The sequence below is a fragment of the Arvicanthis niloticus genome, chromosome 7 (assembly GCF_011762505.2).
Source record: "Arvicanthis niloticus isolate mArvNil1 chromosome 7, mArvNil1.pat.X, whole genome shotgun sequence".
Classification (NCBI taxonomy): domain Eukaryota; kingdom Metazoa; phylum Chordata; class Mammalia; order Rodentia; family Muridae; genus Arvicanthis; species Arvicanthis niloticus.
The window spans coordinates 35,961,276-35,985,998 of record NC_047664.1 but is presented as its reverse complement, the minus strand read 5'-3'; the positions used below and the strand labels follow the sequence as shown (position 1 = coordinate 35,985,998).

The 24,723-nt window shown below is 46.6% G+C and overlaps 1 protein-coding gene across 5 annotated transcripts in view; it reads right to left on the bottom strand.

Annotated features, from left to right (window-relative positions):
• Positions 1–1,221: 1,221 nt before the first annotated feature.
• Nf2 (NF2, moesin-ezrin-radixin like (MERLIN) tumor suppressor) overlaps positions 1,222–24,723 on the bottom strand; it is an 82,980-nt gene continuing 59,478 nt past the window's right edge. The window contains exons 11-17 of one of the 5 annotated variants that reach the window (XM_034508197.2): positions 24,401–24,523; positions 22,788–23,005; positions 20,588–20,693; positions 17,699–17,826; positions 15,124–15,289; positions 13,559–13,603; positions 1,222–1,525 (exon numbers count right to left, since the gene is read on the bottom strand). In XM_034508197.2, coding sequence (XP_034364088.1) covers positions 13,568–13,603; positions 15,124–15,289; positions 17,699–17,826; positions 20,588–20,693; positions 22,788–23,005; positions 24,401–24,523 — 777 coding nt within the window. In that variant the 3' untranslated portion in view covers positions 1,222–1,525; positions 13,559–13,567. Of the gene's footprint in view, positions 1,526–12,793; positions 13,014–13,475; positions 13,604–15,123; positions 15,290–17,698; positions 17,827–20,587; positions 20,694–22,787; positions 23,006–24,400; positions 24,524–24,723 lie in introns of those variants that run through there. The other 4 variants (XM_076938208.1, XM_034508198.2, XM_034508196.2 and 1 more) reach the window with 4 other exon arrangements.

Genomic DNA, 24,723 nt, shown 5'->3' with positions numbered 1-24,723 from the left:
GGCCTCGAACCCAGAAATCCACCTGCCTCCGCCTCCCAAGTGCTGGGATTAAAGGCGTGGGCCACTGCCTGGCACAGTTAAATTTTAAAAAACAAGGCCTGGCATAATTTTTATTATAAACCAGCATCACTGTCCTGTGTCTCACAGCCATTGTTAGGTCAAGTGTCCAGAGAGGAAGGAAGTCAGAAAGGAGTTTCAGGCCAGAGAAGACAGCTCAACTTCAGAGCCAGGGAAGACTTGGCAAATACTGGGGTGTCAAGTCCAGAGGACTTCTCAGCCTTAGGTTCCAGACTAGAGTGCTATCCCAGATGCCCAAAGATGCTGAGGTGACCCTTAAGTGGCTGCCTATGGCAAAGTGGCCTAACAACAGCAGCCAGTGGGAACAAGGTAGTGTGTCTCAGTTTCTCAAAAACAACTGTACTGTGAACATTCCATTGCTCAACCCCTCAGCTCAGTTGTCTGCGGTTAATACATCTGTTCGTGGATTGAGGCATACCACCTGCTCTGTCAGGACTTAGTAGGTTGTGATTGGCTACAGTAGTGACATAGAAGATAGGGCCAAGCATGGAGTGTGAGGAATATGGTAAGCATTTGCTGCCAGTATGGAGGCAACCCATAGTGTTAGCTTGTGTGACTACTATGAGTGACCTGATACCTGTGTGTCAGGCTCAGGAAAGGAGGGACAAAAAGGACACTGCTGGGTCCCCAGGGAAGACAAAGACAACGAGGCCCAGGTACTGAAGAGGACAGGTACTGAAGAGGACGATGGATGGATAGCAGGGCTCTGGGGCTGCATGTGCTGAGTTGTAGGAGATGGAGGTCCTGGTCAGAGCTGGGTTCCCAGGCACTCATGGGAATGTGACCAGGAGCTCCTGGCCCACCATGGTGGTGCCTGTCTCCCAGCAGCTTTTATCTTAAGCCTCTTTCTAGCTATAGCTGTCCTGCCTGTTTCCTGCCAGTCAGACAACTACACTGCCTCAGGTGAGCCTGGCTGAGGAGCCATCATTTCTGGTTCTGAGCTAAGCCAGTCCATGCTTCTAGACTGTGCCAGGTCCTTACTGTGCAGGGGAGTGGGTGGTGCCTGCGCAGTAGATTTCAGACAGTCTCCACACTGGACTCCTACAGCAGCTTTCCAAAGCCAGCAGTGTCCACAGCAACATTTACACCAGTGTCCAGGGTGCAGGAAGGATGGCGGCCCATGCACGACAAACATTTCTGAGAGAGAGAGAGAGAGAGAGAGAGAGAGAGAGAGAGAGAGAGAGAGAGAGAGAGAGAGACAGGCCAGGAGAAATAGAACACCTTGAGAAATCTCTACAGGGTCAGAGTTCAAAAACAACTGAACATGAAGGAAACTGGGCCCTCTACTCAAGAATTCTCAGACAAGCCAGCCCTCTACTGATGGTTCCTTTGGGGTCAGGCCCATCCTGTTGGTGACAGGGACAGCAGATGTGGCAGGAGGTGGTCGGGTCACCTGCTAGAGTTCTTCAAAGAAGGCCACTCGGGACTTGGCGCTCTGCAGAGTGAGCTGTAGAAAGAAAAAAAGAAGCTGAAAGGGCACGGGGTCTCACACACATCTTGCTGCAGGGAATGACCTCAACAGTGGCTTGGAGTGACAGAGAAACCTGTCCAATAGATATTCAAGATACTGGTGGTCAAGCCCAGATAAGGATTCAGATTTATTCCAGGATTCAAATGCACAACGACAGATGACACGCCAGAAAGGATGGTTGGTGGACCAGTAGAAATGCATGCCAGTAGAAACATGTCTATCACATAACCTTTTCCCAGGGGGAGTCTAGTTTGTGACTCTCATGTTTCTCTGGCTCTAAAGCACCAACTCCCATCCTGCTGTTCGTACTGCACCAGCTCGTTCTCTGGGCTGAGACCCGGGTTTGGCACCACAAGCCTCACAGTTCTTATACCTAGGGCAAGGCAGCATGGCCTCAGGTAAAGAGGGCCTGTACCAGATGAAAGGTTTGTTCTTTCTGGCCCTACTTCTGGGTGACTCCAAAGTAGACTTGTCCATGGCCTGGAAGCCAAGACCAGACTCTCTTTCACATGACAGGAAGACACCACCAAGAAGGTCTGGGCTGGGAATATGGAGAAGGGAGCAGAGGCAGCTATGCCTCCCAAGTCCTTGCCTCTGGGGCTGTCTCCCAGCCTCTCCTCAGACAGAAGCATCTGGCATAGGCACCTATTTCAAGCTGCTCCTGAACTGGTGCCCTTGGGGCAAGATTATATGTTCTTGATGCAGCCCCAGGCCTTCCCAGAAAGGAGTGTGTGTCAGCAACTGTACACTGTCCATCTTCGTTCACCTTAGTGCTAGGCTCTGAGGGCAAGACCATATTATGTTTATTGAGTGGATCGAATGAGGAATGGGCCACAGGTGTAACTACATGGGAGACAGGAGGCTGACGTTTCCATTGCAGCTGTGTGGCCTCAGTAAACACTCCTTCTATCTCTGACCCTCACTCCTCTGGTGGAAAGCAATGGAACAGGCTAGCTGGTCTGGTCCTTCAGTAGTCTGATTCTGAAGAGTCTGCGGTACTTACCAAAGCTCTACAAAGGGCAGGAGAGGGAGACTGTGAACCCACTTTACCATCAAAAGACAGGCAGCATTAGCGTGCTCAAAACGAGACAGCTTGAGAGCCGACTCTTTAAATCCTGCCAAATCTTTTGGCCTTGAAGTTCCCGACTAACAAGCTGAATGCAAGGAGGCATCTGAGCTGTTTTCTTCGGCAGAACCAATTCCAGAAGCTCCATGGAAGCCTAGTTCTGCCAGGAATGGAGAGAGCTTTTCTTTGCTGAAGCAAACACCCTCTAGACAGGAACTGCATTTGGCTGGGTCTCTCCTGCAGTGCCAGCAGAGAGGGGCCAGTGGGGGTGTGCGTGTGATAATAGGGACCAGGGTAGTAAAGGAGAAGATGGTGCCAGAGATCTAGGACAAAAATCCTCTCAGGGAAGGATTTGAATCAAAAGGTGTCCCCACAATTCTGGGACAACCTCAGGAGGTTTCTTGGGATAAGGAGCCTGCAGGCAGGGACAGGACATACCTATAGCCACTTTCAGTAAAATGTTAGCACAGCGTGACTTAAACCAACTGTGACACAGGATGATGCAGCACTTTTTCATAGGGTGGCAGAGAAAATACTCAGCACTCACTTGGTTCACGCTGAGGACCCATAAGCTATCATTCTTAACGGTGGCTGGCATTAAACCCCATCAGGGGAAGCAGAGCAGAGCTGAGTCCTGGTTAGGATAAGATTCGGGCAGAAGGGCCATACACTGTGCCAGCCTCTGAGTCAGAATAGACATTGCCCTGAGAGGCCTGGCTACTTCCCCAGGCAGGACGCCCAGGCAGTGGGGGCCTCTGAAAGTCTCTTGCCTGTTTCAACAATGTTGGCTCCAAGAATTCCTGGATCCACTACCCAAGCATGCTGGCTGTCCCCTCAAGGTGCTTGGGGAGGGTTTTGGCAGCATTCAATTCCAGGTACTCAAGTATGAGCTTGTTAGGGTGCAAAATTGTCTCGGAGGGAAGAAGCTCCTACCAGAAACTCACCAGTGCTGTACTGCAGGGAGAGATGACCTCTTCTCTCACCAGAAGAGGGTCTGTCCTCAGTGCAGAGGACAGTACAGGCTGAGGGCACAGCCACCACTACAAGACCATGCAGGAGAGTGGGGTTTCAGGGGCTTCAAGGATCATAAATCCATTGTATAGGGTAGCTGAGAGCCTCCTATGGTCACCAACAGGTTCAAAGGGAGGTCTGACAGACTACCCTACCGAATGCCCTTACCATGTAGTTCTTGGCACTTCTAATTCCACCAGGGAACCTGAAGTCTGAGGAATTTATAGTGTGTGCTCACTTCGCACTGCTGGAATGCTTCCAGTGGCCACCTCTGACTGCTCCCTCAGCAGTATCCTTTATCTTAAGACATCAAATGCTCTCCTCCTGGCAGGACTGGAGGGCAGAACTCATGCAGGAGGGAGGCAGACAGTGATTCAAGGGTATGGGGGGGTGGGGTGGGGAGGGAAGCCTTGAGCCTCTTTTTTTAGTATGCACTCAAGGTACCTGCTGAGCCCCACACAGGAGGCATTCCAGAGCCCAAAAAGCTCTTGTCTTGGGGCACTGCCACTTGTTTCTGTTGCCTGTGCTCCTGGCTAGGCACTCGGTGGGCAGGCTGGCCCATGGGATCTGTTCCCACCTGCTGTCTCTGATACGGGCGGGCGAGGATCATCCTAGAAGGCTGGTTTCCACACTCAGAGCTTCAAGCAGGGGGTGCTCATGAAAGGAAAGGCTCAGGCTTAGAGAAAGTGGGACATGTTGAGTCCTTCAGCAAACTTCCTGGGTTTCTTATGAGTCTCATACCCATAAGCCCACAACAACACTTGGGCTGTCCTGTTACCCAGTGATAGGACTTTATCTTTATGCACACAGCACAGCAACACTTCTGTAAGATCCAGAGAGTGCTATAGAGCCAACTCCACTAAGATTCCAGCCTTAGCTGAGGGGATGGTGGCATGCGCCTTTAATCCCAGCCCTCGGGAGGCAGAGACAGCAAATTCCTGAGTTCGAGGCCAGCCTGGTCTACAGTGAGTTCCAGGACAGCCAGGGCTACACAGAGAAAACTTGTCTTGAAAAACCAACCAACCAGGGGCTAGAGAGATGGCTCAGTGGTTAAGAGCAGTGACTGTTCTTCCAGAGGTCCTGAGTTTAATTCCCAGCAACCACATGGTGGCTCACAACCATCTGTAATGGGCATCCACTGCCTTTTTTTGGTGTGTCTGAAGACAGGGACAGTGTACCCACATACATGAAATAAATAATCTTTAAAAAAAGAAAAAAGAAAAGGAAAAAGAAAAACCAACCAACCAAAGACCCCAGCCACCATCAGAATACCAGCCAAGATGTCTATGTGCACTCTTTGGCTGTGGAAGTAGATCCCTTAAATGTGGGGTGCAGAATCCCAAATAAAGTGTTCATGTGTGCTTTTGGCTGTGGAGATGTATCATTTAAATGTGGGGTACAGTATCCCGGAGTTCAATATGCTCCCTGTGGCTGTGGAGGCAGACCCCTTTAATGTGGGTGCAGGCTCTGCTCATACCACTAAGATACCAGAGAGACTAGACAGGACAAGGAGAGCCCTGTACTTCAGGCATTGAGACTGAAATGCTCATGACATGGTTATGCCACCAGGTCCCATGTTCCATGCCAGGTCAATTCTGGGGCCTGCCTAAGTCTGGTGTCCCTCCCTGAATCTACGAACAAGCTAGCTGAGCTCATGCTGACCAGTGACCACTCTGCTACACTCTGCTATGCATATAGACCTTCAAAACTCACATTGGATCCAGACAAGGTCAACACAGGCATCTGGACAATCAAGCCTTGCTCCTTTGGGAAGGCTAGAAACCAGGAGGAACCTGCTCAGAGTGCCCAATCCAATGGGCTCTTGCCAGTTCCCTCCCTAAAGATGACTAAAAGAACATGTAGCCTCCTCACTAGTCACTAGGCTGACCTGCTGCTCTCTTCCAGCTGTCTCTTCACATCTGATTAGAATCAGCCCTGTGAATAATACAGGAGGAATTAAGTTCTCTCTTGACTGAACTGGCTGTTCGAGTCTGTCACTAATCCAATTCCAATTTGAAGAGACTAACTTCCTTTTCTTTCTCTGCAGCAGATCTGTGTGGCTTTGTTTTAATCATTCAGGCCTCTGCTCTTCCTTCCTACCTCAGCATATACAGATAGCCCCTGGAAGAACCACCTTTCCTCCTATCCACAAATGACCAGGCTGTAGGAGGGAAGACAGGGAGCTACTCAGCAAAGTGAGCCCCCCCCCCCCATATGTGTTAAATGACAAAGATGGACAAACCATCAAATCTAAACAAGTTTGGATTTGGGAGATACATCTGTCTCTATAAAAGGACAGGCATGCACACTTGTATTCCCAGCATTTGGGAGGTAGAGGCAGGTATATTACAGCAGGTTTGAGGCCAGGCTGGCCTACAGAGTACCAGGCCAGCCAGAACTACCCAGCAAGACCCTATTTCAAATACCAAACCAAACCAAACCCAAACAAATGAACAAAAGACAGGAAGCTAAGGCAGGCACATTGGCACATGCCTGTAATTCCAGCATTCAGGAGGCCAAGACAGGTGCATTCTAATAGTAAATTCAAGGTTAGCCTGAGCAACGTAGACACTGTCCTAAAAAAAAAGGGGGGGGGGGCTCGGGGTCAGTAGTCAGCACTTGTCTAGCATGTTTGAGGCCTACGGTTCAATTCTCATCACTGCAAATAAACTAAATATAAGAAAAAAACTATATGGGCCAGATATGCTGGTATGAACTTTTAAATATCAGCACTAGAAAGGCAGAGACGGAAAGATCTTTGAGTCTGAGGCCACTCTGTCTCAAACAAAACAACAACAAAAAAAGACTGGCTTTTCCCACCTTCAAAAATGACCTGCTACCCAGCCAGTTTCCTCTCATCTCTTTCTACATGAATCTGCAGACTAAGCTGTCTCCTACTCACTGTAAGACACGGACTCCATCAAGATGCTCCCGGGAAACAGCTTCAGGGCTGGAAGACAAGAAGCTTAGAAGGTACCCATGATCACTGTTGCCATCTGATGGCCTAGGACTTTGGATTCTAACTACCAGGGTTCTTCCAACATAGACTCCAAGAGTGCCCCCTGCTGGAAAACCTACTGTGAGACGGCAGACTGCCGACTCTACCCATCTCTCCTCCAAAAGTCCTTTTGGGGGACCATTTCCCAGAGTGATAGAGGGGTAACAAAATGTATTCCAGCATGAAGCCTGCAGCAGCAAGGCTGCTTGATTAAGAATGAATTACACTTTCATCAGCACAGAAAGAAAATTGATTCACAAGGCTGTATTGTGAAAATCTTGTCCTAATGCAAAAGGGGGTGGAGAGGCAGACAGGACAGAGCCACTTTGGTTATCAGTGGGGGAAAAGGAAGCTCTACAATTAAGCCGAAAGAACAAAGCTAATCAGGGCACCAGGATTCCTTAAACTAGTCTCTGGGGGCCTCGCCTCAATCCACTTATCTCCAGGGAGAAGATGCAGGTGGGAGGGGGCTGTCTAATTCATTTTAAATAATAAGACCCATAGTGCCAAACCCATTTTAGATACTAACCTAATAACTCCCAGTGCTGAGACTCAGCTCGTCCCATAAAAATGCAGTGGAATTGAAATGCAAGCCCTAAAATCATGTTATACTTCCTCTTCACCACTACATATTGAAAATGAAGGAGCCGGGGAGGGCGGAGATAGAAAAGGACATGCAGATTCTCTGCACGAGGATCTGCAGGGGACAAGCAGGCTCTGGAGCAGAAAGGTGACAGTTAGAGCCAGTACCAGCAAATTCAACAGGATCTTTGTTTAGGGTGTGATAAACACTCCCCTTCCTAAACCCCATGGAGCCAAGGTGGAAGTGCCAACCAAGGGAGGGCACCATTATAAACTGGGCACATTAAGCCTTCTGCAGTCTTGGTAGTAATGTCTTGCACCCAAATGCTATCTTCATGATCTGTATATGGAGAGCTGTCCACATGCGTATCCCTAAACAGCAGTGAAACTAGAGGGCCACATCCATCCCAATAAATAAATCCAACTCCTTTATAGAGAAATTTGACCAGGAAATTCGTGGGGAATCAATCTGTATTAATCATTAGGGACCTAAAGCTGCAGCCCCACGCCTGGAAATGTCTGCCTGTGTCTCTGCTGCCCTGGAATGCTGGAAGGGCCTATTGCTACTGTTCTTCCACCTAACAAATGAACTCATCGGCCTGATTCACCTCACTGGGCAGGTGGAGGCTAAATGTGATCTACGAAGCACTCTGGGCAAGAGCCTTAAGAAAGAGGTCCAGATATACTGATACTTCTTTTAAATTGCCAATCTCCAAAGAGAAATCATGGCAAGGCTCATAAGAACAGAACCCGCAGCCTGCAGAGTGAGTTTGCATCCTAGCTTTTCCTCCCACTGCTGCAGCAACAAATCAGGTGCCCTGGGAGTGCTGCACTGAAACGAACATATCCTCAGAGCCAAGGGGCCAAATGGGATGTTTTACTGCATCAAATAAGGCCCAATAATGGCCACAGGCACTTTCAAATAGCCATAAAACACCCAGGCCACAAGGCAGGGCGTGTAGGCTCAACACTTCCCAAAGCAAACTCTTTACAGGGGAAAGCTTCCTAACCCTGTAGTCTTAGACAGTGGCTGGCTGACTCTTCTAACTGGAACTACCAGAAACAAGTAAGAAAACCAGAGCCTTTGGCAGTCACGGGACCCTTGGAAACTCATGTGTGTTAGGAATGGCTTTTAGGAGTGAGTCCACAGGATAGTAACCAAGAAAAGGACTCTGTCTTTAAATCTTATTTTATATATACACAAGTGTTTAGCCTGTATGTGTGTCTATGTACTATATATGTGCCTGGTGCCCAAGGAAGTCTGAAGAGGATAGCACTTCTGGAACTGCAGTTACAGATGGTTTTGAGCCACCATGTAGGTACTGGAAACCAAATTTGGGTCCTCTGAAATAGTGGCCAGTGCTCTTAAATGCTGAGCCATCACTCTAGCCCAAAGAGGAGCTCTTCTAAGGCCAGCTCTCAAGCCGGGAGTGGTGATGCATGACTTTAACCCCAGCACTCACAAGGCAGAGGCAAGTGGATCTCTATGAGTTTGAAGCCAGCCTGGTCTACAGAGTGAGCTCCAAGACAGCCAGGGCTACACAGAGAAACCCTGTCTCAAAAGACAAAACAGCAACACAGACCAGCTCTTAAGGCTTCTGTGTGCTTCCATGGAGCCTGGGAGCTGAAAGGGTCCTGGGTCAATGCAGTTCCTTCAGGGTGTTCTGTGCTCACATCTGGCCTCACTGCTGCTCCCACCCCAGTCCTCTCTTCCTCTTCCCTGATTGCAATAAAGGATGGTCCTAGAATCTGAGGAGCCAGTATGCTGACTTTTATGTCAGGACTGAGGATGATGTACCAGATAAAGCCCGATTTCTAAAGCAATCAGGTCACTTGGCCCGCAGGTTTACAATGAAGACTAGATATGATATATGAACTGCACATTAAACTTCTTAGCAGTAATCTCTGAGACTGGTCATGCACACCAGAGGTAACCAGGGAGGCCCTGGTTACTTGTTTTAATTGAGGGAGATACACCTTTCACGTGTATTCAGTTTCTTCCTGTGATTTATCACTTCTCCAGGTGCCCAAAATGTTCTATTTCATTTCACAAGCCCTGAATCTCCAAGGGGACTCTGCAGAAATTGAAGATGACATTAGACTTTTCTGTCTTCCTGATCCAGGAGAGGCAGCTGGGCTCCCCATAAACGTCAAAGCTCTGCCTCTCTTGCTCCTCCACAGTGGGAAATGCAGTCAAAACCATCTATAAATGAAGTAACCTTTCTCAGCTCCACAACCCCCATAATTTCTCAGCCATCCATTTCCTCTGAAATCCTCTGCTCCACTAGAGGTTATAGGCATGGAAATTATGATTGTTTGCTGGCTCTTGGATCAACTCCAGATCAGGAGACTGACTTAACAATGTTGAGAGCGGTCTGGAGAGATGCCTCCGAGATGGTGACTGTTCCTCCAGGACTGCAGTTTAATTCCTAGCATACACCCACATGGCAGCTAACAACTGTCTGTAACTCCAGTTCTAGGGGACTGACCCCCTCTCCCCCCATTACATGGAACCAAAACACCAATGCATACAAAGTAAAAGTAAAGAACCTCGAGAAAAGGACAGGATGGCCCTGAAGTGTACCTGCTCCAAGGTGTTCTCACCTCTTGAGTAAGGTGGCTGAGCTAACTTGCTCCTGGCTATCACTGTCACCCTGTCACCAGAACACCATGGCTCTGAAGTGTAAACACTCAGGCCTAAGGGGCCCTGTCTGCTCACTCAGCAGGATTACTGGGTTCACTCAGTAACTCAGGGTTCTGATACCAGGACATGTGTCACTCCCCATGAGAATGAAATGAATCCTGGTTCCCCAGGGCAGCTTGCTGACTGCCCTGCCATACTAGTTGTACTGATCACCAACTGGAAAAAGTGGAAAATGCAGGGCCATCAGATCAGCAGGAGAAAAAAAAATATATATATATATATATATATCACCTTTATATATATATAAAACACCTTGCAGGCCCAAAGCAAACTGGAGGAGCCAGAAAAGCTAATTTTTCACTTTCATTATGTCACTCAACACACCTAATACTCAGCTCACCACCAGTTGTAGGCTTCAATGTGGTAGTGCAATCCATGATTCCTCCTCCGCCCTCATCACTGCAAGCAGATGTTGCTTTTCATGTCGTTAAACCTTCACTGTGCACTAAGTGCCTCATGTGACTTCATTCATTTAACCTCACAACAATCCTGGGGCTAGGGGAGAGGAGGAAGAGGAGGAAGAACAGGAAAAGGAGGAAGATGAGGAAGAGGAGGAAGAGAAGGAGGATTTGAGACAGGGTCTCACTGTATAGTCCTGGCTGAGTCCTGACACTTGTTCTGTACTTCAGCTGCCCTGAAACTCACAAAGATCTCCCTGCCTGGGGTGAAAGGTCTGTGGCAGAAGATTATGTTTCTAATACCTGTACTGATAGGGTCTAATGCAGGGCCTCGTGCATGCTAGCAAGCACTCTTCCACTGTCCCCTTTCTTTATCCTGCTCTGTTACTGATGCTGTCCTTGAACTTGTGATTCTCTTGCCTCAGTCTCTTAAGAAGTTGGTTTATAGGTGTGAGCCATTGGCAGGCTTGATTTATCTGTGATTAATTTTTTACAAGTAAGAGTTCTCATTCATATCCTACCCTGTCCCCCTCCTCAGTTTTTTGAGACAGGGTTTCTCTTTGTAGCCCTGGCTATCCTGAAACTTGCTTGGTAGACGAGGCTGGCCTTGAATTCAGAGATCTGCCTGCCCCTGCCTCCCTGGTGCTGGGATTAAAGGTGTGTTCTATCACCGCCTAGCTAAGGATTTTGTCTCTTAAGAAAGCAAAAAATGGAAGGCTGGAGAGATGGCTCAGTGGTTAAGAATACTGGTTGATTTTCCAGAAGATCAGGGTTCAATTCCCAGAACCCATACGGTGGCTCACAAACATCTGTAACTCTAATTCCAGAGAATCTGACATCAGGAGGTGTGGCCTTGTTGGAGTAGGTGTGGCTTTGTTGGATGAAGTGTGTCACTTGGGTGTGGGCATTTAGAGTTTTAATGCTCAAGCCAGGCCCAGAGCTGTCTGCTGAAATTTACAACTGTCAGCTACCTCTCCAGCACCATGTCTGCTTGTGTGTCACCATGCTTCCTGCTACAATGATTATGAACTAATTAAACCTCTGAAAGTAAGCAAGCCCCAATCAAATGCTTCCTACGAGTTGCCATGGTCATGGCATCACTTCATAGCAACAGAACCCCCCTCTAAGCAATCTCTCATCCCCAGTGTCAAAATGGATCTTTTCCTTTGACCAATAGGTACACACATTTCCAAAGCCAGAAGGGACACTTGTCTGCTAGGCTAGCATTGGTTCAGACAGTAGTGGAAATGACTTGAGAGCCATCTCTACATAGGCAAGTGACCATCAGTCATGAGCACTGGCCACTAGTCATAGGGACTGCCACTACCTAGGTAAATGAAACATTCCTCAGACTTCCTGTACAGCAAAACCCACCAGTATTTAGTAAAAAATTGCTGAGAATTTACATCATATTGAAAGACAAGTTCTTGCTTTTAGAAGCCCTTGGTTATCAGAATTCTTAATTAAATAGAGCCTAGCAACCTGTTTTGAAAACAACTTAATGTCACATTAAGCCATTCACGTGAGTGAGTGAATGAATGAATGTATGAACAACAGATGTTTCCAAATACTGTCACTAGCTACTTGCTGATTGGGCCATGTTGTGAGAGATGTTGGTAGATGATCTTATCACTAAGGGAAAATCATAGGCCAAGATGGCTGTGATGCCACTGGGTAATACAAACTTAAAGACCCACCACTGTGCACTCAATCTATCATTGGGTACATGTCATTATGAGGCTATATGTCTAGAAACAATACAAAGCTGACTAAAAAGGAAACTTCCCTTCTCTGTAACAACTCAGTGAGAACTGATGATCAAACTTAGGACCCTGAAGAATGCAAATATTCTATATCACACAACACAAAAAAAAAAATGAGCCCACATTCCAATGAAACTACCTAATTATACACAGGGAACATCTGATGCATGAGGTAAAACAAAACAAGATTTTCTGCTTGCCCTGCACTAACCAGAGTGCATGGAGCACCACAGATCCACTTGGATAACTCTGGTGTGATGGGGTTACCACTTGGGCAGAGATCCACCTGCCCACCTTTCCAATATCCTGCTTAGAGCACACGCTGCATGATGTCAGTGTAACAAAACCAAAGTGGGCATGAAGCTGGGAAAAAAACAAAACAAAACAAAACAAAAAAACAAACCAGAAGTCCATTCACTCAATCAGGCTCAAATGACAGACATGGGTTCCTGGGGCCTCTGTGAGCTCTCATTCATCTGATGAAAGAGCTACCTGGGACTTCACAGCTAAGCTCCTTTGTGGGACAATGAGCAAATAGAAATGTCCTGGGCAGAGTTTAGAGTTTCTTTACTTTCCTGCAGTGAGGATGCTAAGGACATAGCCTGTTCCTCTGTCTGAAGTGTCAGAGGTGTACTGGATGGGTAGGACTGTGGATCAGGCAGTAATGGAAGGAGGGTGACATTTTAATATTGGGCATGATAATATTCTCCTGCCTAGGCATATTGAAGGAAGAATCTGTAATGCTTTAATTAGTTGACTCATCACAAATGCTGCTAACTCATCTCCTGGGTGTCTGCAATGGGACGGTCGCAGACGAGCTCATCCATGCACAGCTCCTTCCATGCAGTAGGGGACAGAAGCCAAAGTGGCCTTTAGAACAGCCATGGGACAGCCAACTCGCTGCAACTGGCTTAAAGATGCACCAGTGTTCTGTTTGCTGCCCTAGGAAAGAAAAGGGGAGTGCAGAGAATGGGAAGCTTGAGGAAAAAAATGAGAATGAGTGACCCATGCCCAGAAGCCACCAGCTGTGGTAAGTTTGCAGAGCGTACCACCACAGGGCAGGAGTGATCTTGAACAAGAGACATCAGTCTTAAAAGCATCAGAACCGACTCCCACTTCCATGCTAGAGTTATCTATCAAAGGAGTATACCACCAAGAAGACAAAGGACTTAGATTTGACTGGAAAGGGAGCCATGACTTTGCCCAACCCAACCAGTGATATAAGGTATACAAAGCAACTGGTCCTGCAGCCCCATGACATGCTCTTCAGAATGAGGCAGCCTTCTAGGCCCTGGAGGCTGGTCTGGGTCCCCCAGGGTGGATACCTGCTCTCACCCTCAAAGCATGCTGTGGCCAGGCCCCAGGCTTCACCTGCCCTCAGGAGGGCTCTGCGTGGCCCGAGGACAGAGACAGGCAAGCTCATGCATGGGTTAGTATCACAGACGGTAGGACCATCACCACAGACAGAATACCTGGGAATAACCTACTTTGAGGACTCAAATGCAGATAGGTCTTCTGCCTTGGGCTTGAGGCTAAATGAGCAAAATAAAATGAAAAAACAAAGACATACCCTGTGAAATCAAAATGCCACATGTGCCATTTGTAAAATGCTCAGAAATCGAGACAAGTAACCTCACGTACTGTGAAACAGCTTGAACATTGGCCTTTCTGGTTTTCAGCACTCCAGGCGTTTGTAGCTGAGAGCCCAATTCACCACAGCAACAGTGGCACAGGAGACTGCTCAGGATGCCAGGTGACAAGGAGGCAGGATGAGGGCTCTGAAGTTACTCCCTCATGGCTGACTGGCTCACTAGCCCAATCATGTTTTAGCTTAAGAACCTCCTTTTAACCCCGTCTCCCTCACCCCGCTTATGAGACAGGGTCTCACATAACACAGGCTGGACACAAGGTTTAGTTGCAGCCCACAATGACCTTTAATCCTCCTGCCTCCTCCTCCTGAGTTCTGTGTGTTACCATGTCTGGTTTAAACTCCCCTTTTACATGTAATTATTTTGTTTGAAACAAGCAACCCAGAAGACAACATGAGCCAGAGGGAGGAGGGTGTGGAGTGCGGTGCCTCCTCTACTTGATGTCCACTGTAAAGTGCTAAGCAGAAGTAGGGCTCCCGACTATACAGCAGAGATGGCAGGGAGACTCAGGCTTCTTAGGATGTTCAGTGACAACTTAATCACTGAAAACAGAGACAGTTCTTGAGCTGGAGACTGCTTTACAGACTGGAATAAAGAGTGAAACTTAACCACTTCAGCTACCATCCAATCTCAAGGGAAAGGAGTCAGGGTCTTACTCTGTAGCCCAGCCTGGCCTTAAACTTGCAATCCTCCTGCCTCTGCCTCCTGAACACTAGCATTACCACTGTGTGCTGTCATACCAATCCCTTTATAACCCCTGTTTTATAGGGACAATCAGCTAAGCAGAGCTTTTGCTTCCCAGATCTTCCTGCTTTGTCCAAATAAGAGACATATACATTCTTGGGCTGATAATGAGTACTTAGTAACTTCTAAACCACTAAAATGATGAGAACTCTAAATACCAGGAGAGAAAAATGGGACTCTGTGAGCCTCATAACTAAGTTTCATCTTTTTAAACATTAAGGTTCTTCTATATACTTCCTTTTAATATTAAAAAAGCTGGAGATTCAGAATATGGTCTTATACAAAAGACTGGAAGGGACTCTATTCAACAGCCTCTAGTTCACCGTGAGTTCTCATTGCGTGAGGTGGCTCCTTGGGCACAAGTCCCCTTGGCTTTAAAGACAGAGGCACTTCAGTGCTCACTGACAGATCAAAACCCAGCCTCACACAAGGATTCATCTCATCAGAGCTTTTAACATCAGCGCCACTTCCATCATGGTCATTGGCAGATTAAATTCTCTTTCTGTCAGGAGTTGAAAATTCCCTTAACTAAGTACATGTTTAAAAAAAAAAAGCCAACAGGCAGCATTCAATAACTGGGCTCCTGAGGAAACTAGATGCCAATCTCACATTTCATTAATAAGTGTCCTGTTCAGCAAAACCCGAGAGACTCCAGGTACCTTTTTAATGGTATTATGCTTGCTACTGGTGCCACCTCTGTCTGAGTTCTCGTTGTGTAGGATGTCCAAGGCTGTCTCCCTTTCTTTGAGTTTTAAGGCCTCGATTTCTGTCTTGAGTTCATTGAGCTGTTCTTGTAGATGCTTGCTCTTCTCCATGTACTCCACTCTGTGGCAAGAAGAAACCATGCATCATGGCTGGGCAGAGATGAGCCATAACTTACACGCTGTTCAAAGTGGCAGCCAGGAGCCGAAGCCTGGGCTTCACACCTGAACCTGGCCACTCAGAAGCCAAGGGAGCCTGGGCTGTCCACTCAGTGTTATGAATCTCTTTCCCCATCAGTTTAATTGGGATAATAATTACAGGGCCTCTGGTCAGGAAGAAATAAAGTATAGGAAACAAGCCCTGTATAAACTTTCAGACTGCTCTACAAATAACCCTGCCAAAGACAGCTTTTGGTTCAAAAATCACACCACACAAGCCTCCAGAGCCCCAGATACTCTTCTGCTTCCACCCTTTGTAAATCAGTGAACCAAGTCATCTCTGCCAGTAGCCACGTCTACTTTCCCACTTATTCTGAAACCTTCAGAAAAAGATGGCAGATAGTCACTCAGCCAACATCGGGAAGAAATAGATCTCCACTTTCACCTGAAGAGGCTCAAGTGTTTAACTAAAAAGAGTATAAACAGAAAACTATTTAACACTAATATATAAACATTTTGAAGGAATTATTGCAGCTGTTGATGGGCTCTGTCAGCATGTACAGAAAAAAAGTACCACGGGCTAAATGTCTGTGTCACCTCCACTCACATGCTGCAGCCAACTCACCAGTGTTTTAAGAGAGGAAGCCCTGGGAAGTGATTAGGTTATCAGCCCATAATGGGATTTATATCTAAAAAAAAAAAAAAAAAAAAAAAAAGAGAGACCCCACTGGCAAATACAAGCACACAGTGAGAAGTTGCCATCTATAAACCAGGAAGAACATTCTCATTAAACTCTGAGTTGACAATGCCTTGATTTTGGATTTCTAAGTCTCCAGAACTATGAGAAGTAAATGTCTGTTGTTTATAAGCTTTCCAGTCCCTGATACTTCGTTATAATAGCCAAATACATTGAGACAGTAAGAAAATACAAACTATAAAAAACCAAGACCCAGATCAGGATGTGGCCTTATGCTGATCACAACTATATAAACACATACATCTGGACAATGAGGAGCTCAGACGGATACTCAGAGCAATAGCTCTGGATCACCAGCTTCTTAGTGCTCTCTCAGTATGAGGGATCAAAGGGGTTTGCCTGGTTCTTGATGGTTCATGCTGGCCTCAAGAGCTATTCTGAGAGTAATACAGTGAGTAAGGGGTATCAATCCTTGTCCTGTTTCTCATCAGCTATGTGATGCTGGATGAACTCATCAAACTAAGTCTATTCCCTATTATATAACCAGAACACTAAAATGTTCTTTGGAGACTGGCTCCATTGCAGTCCCGGCCAGACTTGAATCTGCTATGTAGCTAAAGATAATCTGGAAATTCTGATCCTCCTACCCCTACTTCCTGAGTACTAAGATTACTGGTGTATGCCACCATACACTATGTTAGTGACTGAACCCCGGGCTTCGTGCAGGTTAGATAAGCACCCTATGAACTAAGCCATATTCCCAGTCCCTAAAACCTGCTTTTGATGCCAGTGGGATGTTTGTTAATTAGTGTGAATGAGACAAACACTGAAAAGCTATGACACACAGCTGTCAATCCATGGCGTCACTGTGATCTATGCCAGCTGTAGCACTATTAACCAATTTACTTCTGGCTCAAAAACTGAGAGTGATTTTACTTAAGATTTCATCTACAAAGCCGGGCAGTGGTGGCGCACGACTTTAATCCCAGCACTTGGGAGGCAGAGGCAGGCGGATTTCTGAGTTCGAGGCCAGCCTGGTCTACAGACTGAGTTCCAGGACAGCCAGGGCTACACAGAGAAACCCTATCTCAGGGAAAAGAAAAAAAAAGAAAGAAAAAAAAAAGATTTCATCTACAATGGGACTCCTCTTCTCTGCTCCACTGCTGCTGACCACAAAGCGGAGGGAGGGGATGTAACAGAAGTGGCTATGGTCTGGCTGGACAGCAGCTCCACACAGGGCTGCCAGCATAGTATAACTGGTCTCCTCTGACCCCTAGCTTTGCTCAGCCTAGGAATTGTTTTTTTTTTTTTTTTTTTTTTTGTCTCCTCTTTTACCTTTGTTCTAGAACCTCTGCTGAAGAACATGACCAGAAGAAAACTGTAGTTTAAGTACTATGCGAACAACAGTCTAACTCAGGACTCAATACAACCCAATCCTATTTTTCAGTCAAGGTCTGAAACATAAATTCCAGGTCACCATTTAATCAAGTGTTAGTTTTATTCTGGGACCCTGACTGTTGTCTTTAATTTTTAATTAGGAAATTTGTTTTCCAGTGGCTGACAACAAAGCAAACCTTTGCAGGGGCAATGACTGGCTGCTGTTATGACCTGTGCCTCTAGGCCAGATCACTCACTCATGTTCATAACTGTCCCAAGAAGGCCACAGAGGGTACATACTTTTCTTTTTCTATCTCCATGGAAAGTCGCTTCATGTCGGTATCCTTGAAGTCAAATGACAAGCTGTCACCAATAATGTCGAAGCTCGGTATGTCAGGAGGCAGTGGTGCTGGGATTGGGTTCATGGGCTGTCAGTGAGAAAGCTCCTGTTAAGATGTTTAAATTACACAGGACAGAGCCCTCTACAGACAAAACTGCCAGGTAAGTGGTCCCAAAGCAACCACAATCAGACAAGTCACCCTTCTCTCCTCAAATCTTATCATTTCTATGGTTCTGTGAATCAAACACAAACTCTCCTCGGCTTTTCATTTAGGAAGCTCATTTAGGCACTGGGCTAGGAGTTGGAGACACGGAGAAGACAGGCTTCCTGGCTCTAAGCAGATCAAAGTCTTGTTCAGGAAGCAGATGTGTTTGCAAATCCTCACAGTTAAATAAGATGAACATGAGCCAGAGGAGGAACAGAGGTTTAGGAGGTTAGAGGGATCTGCTAGGGTACTGCTTCCTTGGGGATCAGAGAATGAGCCAAAGGAGAAAAAGGCGCCAGGCAAGAGGCATGATGGTAGGCAGGGCAGAGAGGGTCCAACAAAAGCACTGGGCATCAAGTGCCCCAGTTGGGCAGCTGGTAAGAAACTGACTTTGGACCAGAAAGGCTTTGCTAGTTTGTAGAGCCAGGAGAGTGCTTGAAAGATGACATCAGCTGACTTGTTTTCAGGATCTTCTCACCCCAGAACAAAAGGTCACCTAACCTACAGCCCCTACCTATCTCTCTAGTGTCTCTCATTATTTGTCCTATTAAGTCATAAGCAGTATTGCTTATTAACCCATGTGTTATTACTTGGCATGTGTCCTTTCTTTCCCGCCCTGCTGCTCTCCTCTTCCTTCCTAGTTCCCTGTCATTTTCCGTGGTACCAAGGATGTGTGCCACATGGCCCGAGCTGGTCTCAAACTGGTGAGCCTTCTGTTGTAGCTTTCTGAGTGCTAGGACTGCAGGTATAGGTCTTAGTGCCCAGCAAGGTCTCCATTCCCCTTTCAAAGTTCTCAACTCTTCCAGTCTCTCACCAAAGCCCTTTGACACCGCTCCCCCTCCCCCCGCCAGCAAAATAGCTGATGTGCACAGTGCTGCCACAGTCCTTTCCTCAGATCCACACTGCAGACATCCTCATGGTTATGTCTTTTTTCTTTCTATGTCTATGAACCTCTTGTGGGCACACTGTCTTTTTCATCGTTGGATCTTTTACTGAGTTTGGGACAGTGTTTGGAAAGAAACAGAGCCTCTTAGCTTTAATTTACGGCAGTTAGATCTAAGGTAGGATATATGGAGTGTGTCAGGTGTGCCCCTGAGCAAGATATCTAGGTCCTACATACACTGTTTTCAGGGCTAAATACTGGGTAAATCAGAGTCTGGTCCGTTACACTTCATCAAGCTGGACAGTTATAATCTAGGCAGATCTATTTACTTTATACTTCAGAAAAATTCCCAGGAAGGAAGAACACTAGCTGTTACCCTTTTAATGAGAGCATAAACTGGCACACCCTCTTTGGCAGGTATCACAACTAAGTATCTAACCTCACAGTTCTATGAGAACTGATTCTATGAAAACTGTCACATATGTGTGCAAAAATTTGTGTTGAGGGATGTTCAAAACTGCTAGAGAAAACACACTAAATACCCATCTATGGGGACTGGCTAGCTGAATTATAATCCACCCATATGACATGATATGATTAAGGAACTGGTGTGTTCTCTGGGACACACTGCTAAGGGAAAGTGCAAAATGAAGAGCAATTTATAAAGTTTGCTCTAATAGCCATTTGTTTTAGACACATGTATTTCAGAGTACACAGCTCAGGTGACTGCTCAGACTACCACAGTCCGAGCTGTCACCTGACTGTGACCATCTGAGAGATCTTGAGAGAAGACATGAGCCTGATTAACACACCATGCCTAAGAGACAAATAATGGTGTTTGGGGTTATCTGTTGGCCAGGAATAAATAACAAGGACACATGGCAATAGCAAAGCGCTCACATTTCCCCAACTCAAACCCTGGGCTCTTATGTCTCTGTGTCCTGAATGTACCTGTGCCATATGTGAATGTACCATGTGTACAAATATACAGTGTGTTTGTCATGTACATGACTATTCAGTATGTGTGTAGCATATGTGTCAATGAGTTATGTGTCTGTGGTGTGAACACACTCTGTCCTTGCCTAGAGTATTCTATCCTCTCCTCCCTGCCCGGCAGGAAATCCTGCTCCTCTGCAGAAGTCAGCCATGCCAAGCCTTTCTGGCCTCTAAGGCTGGATTGTGGACTGGGCACCTGTGCCTATCTGTCAGGATAGAGATTTCCAATTGATGATATTATATGGATAGAGAAAAAGTGAGCAAAAACTTTGCAGAGTGGAATGTACGGAAGAAAGGAAGAGGAGCAATATCTACTTATCTAGTGATCCCACTTAGTACAAGTCAGCCTCCCTGTCCCAAAACTGAGGTTGTCAGCTGGTTCTGGCATAGCAATAATTCACTCAAAGGTGTACAGTCGGTCCCTTCACAGAACTACACTGTAGCAAATAGTATATACTGACAACTGGAGTTACCTTTAGCTTGGCAGCAGGGAGCTAGACAGCAAATTCTCTTGAGGGTAGAGACTATAGCAGAGTCATACACACTCTAGAGCTGGAAAGGCCCCTATGGTCTGTTATCTAAGTAACAAGAGAGGTAACTGACTAGTCAGCCTAAGGCTAAATGGCAGACCAGGAGGGTCCTATCCAGGCCCTGAATTTGCTTTGTCACCCCAAGGCACTGTGAGGTAAACTAAAGGGCTGAGAGGTTTAGGAAAGTTGCCAGACCAAAGCAGCCAAAAAGCTGCCAGACTGAGCCCAGGCTCACTGGATATGTGGGCTTGGTGGCGATTTCTAAGAGCTTCTGCTTGGCTCTTCGCTCTGCTTCTCGGGCTTCCTGTAAGTCTTGTTTTAACTGATCAGCCTCCTTGGCCCTGCAAAGAAAGAAAAAGATGTCAGCTCCACAGAAGGGGACAGGGCTTGAGCAAGGACTTGATTAACCCTGTACATGGCACTGAAAAAGGCAAACAAGGAGACTGTGACAGGGACATGTACAGGAAGCCAGAACTTCTAACGTAAGAACTATATTACTGAGAGCTGTCTATCTCCATGGTAAAGCTAGACTGCAGTATGGGATCACTGGTGGGAAGCAACCAAAGTGGCAGTTCTGCACGCCAGCAACAGGCAGTAGTCTGTGCCTGTGGTGCCAGCTACCCCAGAGGCTGAGGCAGGGGAATCACTTAAGCCACAGAGTCAGAGGTCAGCCTGGGCAACACAGGCAGACGCAATCTCAAAATAACAGAAGTAACAAGTGTGGTATCCAATGCCTTTCACCCCAGTACTAGAAGGCAGAGGCAGACAGCTCTCTGAATTTGAGGCCAGCCTGGTCTACATACTGAGTCCAGGTCAGCCAGGGCTACATAGGAACACTCTATCTCAAAACAAACAATAATAACAACAAAACAGGTGGAGAGGAGGAAGAGTGGGTAGGACCCAGAGGTACTCTGCTTGTTTCTGGGTGAAGAGTGGGCTGGGCAAAGAAGAGCATCACAAGCCCTACACCAAGGGCATCCTGAACCTTATGCAGGGCCATAAAGAGCAGAACAAGAACGAATTGCTTCTTCATGTACCCCAGTAAAACACTTGTAGGCCAAGTACCATTTTCCTTGGGTAGGAAGAAGTGCCATCACTGAAGGCATCTGTGTCTTGGTGCAGAACCTTGCACTATGGGTTAGGAATAGCGTGGAAAAAGCTTGTCCAGAGGTCTAGCCCTAGAAATGTAACCCATACACTGAAAGGGGCCCGGAGTGGGCAGGCATCAAGGAACCATCTTCTCAGAATGACATGCAAAAAGTGTTAAGAAAAACTGTAGTGAATGTACCTTAGTGGTTAAGAGCCAAATTCCAGTGCTCTAAGTCAACAGAGCCAGATGCTTGGGGAATGTGCCAGTGTTTATCAGAAGGCTGCAGGACTAGAACAATTCAGAGCCTAGAATAGTCTAAAGAGGACAGACAACATTTCTATCCTTCAACCTGGCTACAAGCTGGGGCAAACTGGTCAAAAAGCACAGCTGCCCCACTCCCCTAACTACCTGAAAAACTGCAGGGAAATGGGCACTTAAGTTTCCCTTTGAAGTAAATAGTTGCCACTGATCTACATCAAAAGGAAAAAGAACTAAGCTGGTGTGTGTGTGTGTGTGTGAAAGAGAGGGAGACAGACACAAACATTTGTGTGGGTGTGAGCCGGTGCAGAGGTCAATGTGGGGTATAATCTTCTACTGGTCTCCACCTTAGTGGCGGTCTCTCACTAAATGTGTGCCCAATAATTCAACAAGACTTACTGGCTAGCGAGGTCCATGGATTGCCCCCCTTTTGCTTTCACTTCCAACACCTGTATTGAGGCTACAGATACATGTCACCATGCTTAGGTTTTACTAGGGTGCTGGGGATACAAAACTAGGTTTGCATACTTGTGCAACAGGCACTTTGCTGATTAGGCCATCTCCCTGCCCTCATTTCCCCTTTAAAAATTATTTTATTATGTATATAGGGGTTCTGCCTGCATGTATGTTTGTGTACCATGTGCATACCCAGTGCCCATGGAGGCCAGAGAGGAGGTTACATCTCCTGGAACTGGAATTACAAATGGTTGCAAGTGTCCATGTGGCTGCTGGAACTCCAACTCATGTTCTTTGCAGAGTAGCCAGTGCTCTTAACCTCTGAGCTATCTCTCCAGGCCCCACCTCACCATCACATACTTTTTTTAAAATGCAAAGGAGCCTCTTTTCCTCTGTAGCTAAAAGCAGTCTATGAATAGGCTTACACGTTTTCATGCAAACTTCCCTATTAGAAGGACAGGGGTATACTGTGGAGGCATGACAGAAAGATTCCCTGGGAAAGAGAAAGAAAACTATATTTCCAATCTTGTTCCCACAATACAGAAGTTTGAAGATGCTACCACCAGCTCTGGTAGGGTTGAAACCAGGCAAACAACCCAGGCCCCACTTCCCAGGACAACCGACTATTTACCTCCTCTCGGACTCCTCAGCCATCTTCAATGCCAGCACCTCAGCCTCCAGCACCTTCTGCTCCATCAGGCGCTTCTCCTCCTCTGTCCGAATGGCTGTGGCCTTGATTCGCTGCATCTCTTGCTCAGCCTCTGCAGCCTTTTGTGCCAGAAGCTTGGCCTCCTCCTCTGTGATCTGAGCCTTTTCAGCCAACAGGTCAGCTGTTTCCTCAGACCGCATCTAGGAAGGAAAGTGTCTTAGCTAGTGTAGGCTCAGTGCCTGTCTCCATGTGGGGAGAGCAGTCTCAGACAGTACATATACTTGTCTCTCACATCTGGCCTCCCTGCACAGGGCAACAAAACCTGGTTTTGAATCCCCAGCACCCATGTAAAACCTAAGCATGGTCTTTTTATTATTTTTAACTTTTATTTTTATGTATATAGGTATTTTGCTTGCATAAATATCTGTGTACCTGTAAGTAGAGATGCAGCAACTTTAGAAGCCAGAAGAGGCCATTGGATCTCCTGGGGCAGGAGTTACAGAAGGTGGTGAGCTGCCATGTGGGTGCTAGGAATCAAACTGGGGTCCTATGGAAGAGCAGCCAGTGCTCTTGAGCTCTGAGCCCTCTCTCTAGGTCCCAAGAGCCAGTCTTTGTTTCTTTTTCAAGACAGGGTTTCTCTGTATAGCCCTGGCTGTCCTGGAACTCACTCTGTAGATCAGGCTGCCCTTTAACTCAGAAATCCACCTGCCTCTGCCTCCCAAGTGCTGGGATTAAAAGCGTGTGCCACCACCGCCCGGCTCCCAAGAGCCAGTCTTAACCTCCCTGTGCCTTCCTACTGAGAGACTCCCAGTCTGTCTGACAACAGATGATATGTTGCACATTCCAACTATTCAGTAGGGAGAAAGAAAAAAGCATCTATGTACAGAATGCATTTCAGCTCAGGTTATGCTTGTGAGGGAATATTCAATTTAAACTCTGTTCTGCCCCTTTAAGTCAGTGATTCAAAAGGTGTAATGCCCACTGCCCACTCCTGTGAAAATGTCTGGAGACTATTTTCTTGCAGTGCTAGAGAATACAAGGTAGGCCAGGTATGGCAGGTATATTTATCCAATCACTTGTAAAATGAGGCAGGGAGGATCAAGAGTTCAAGGTTATCCTTGGTTATACAATGAGTTCAAAGTCAAGTCTGGATATCTGAAACCTGTCTATTCCTACTTATCCCTGTCCCTAATTGAATATATAAAAATAAATAAACACATAGAGTCTTGGGCATGTTAGAAAAGAGCTCTGCCTCCTGAGCCATATCCCAGTCCTAGGACATTTTTGAGGTTGGAGTGGTGCTACTGGCAGCTAGCAGGTAGAGACAGGGACTGTATATCTTTCTAAGTAGAGGACCATTCCCAGATTATGGTTGGTACTATTCCCCAAGAGTCGTAGGGCCAAGACCAAGAATCCCTGATTCAAAGGAAATTCAGTTGCAAAAGTGGAGTTTTGCTACAACTGAACATAACTTAAATTTTCTAAAACGAGAAGACATTGATGTTTTAAAAACCAAAATAAATTTGTGATCCATAGGAGGTCTAACACCACATGTCCCCATGTAGCCTGCAGGAGCCCTAATCCTTGGAAATCACCAGGGCTTCATTGGCCATCGTTGCTTCTTCTTTCATCTGCAGGAGCCTTCTCTCTAATTCGTCTCTCGTACGCTCAGCCTCCTCCCTCATCTGCTTCTCTCGAGCCAGCCGCTGCCGTTCCATCTAGGGGGAAAAGAACAGGTCTGAGTAAGTGCTCCAGAAACCCAAGAATGGCCAGTTTCTGGAGCCTCTCTCTCCACCTTGGAACTTTCTTGTGTCTCCACTTTTGAGCATTCTTGTTGTCTGCTGCCCTCTGTTCTAAACTAACTGTAGAATTAAAGGCTCTACAAATTCCAGCAGAAATACAGTAACAAAATCCAAAC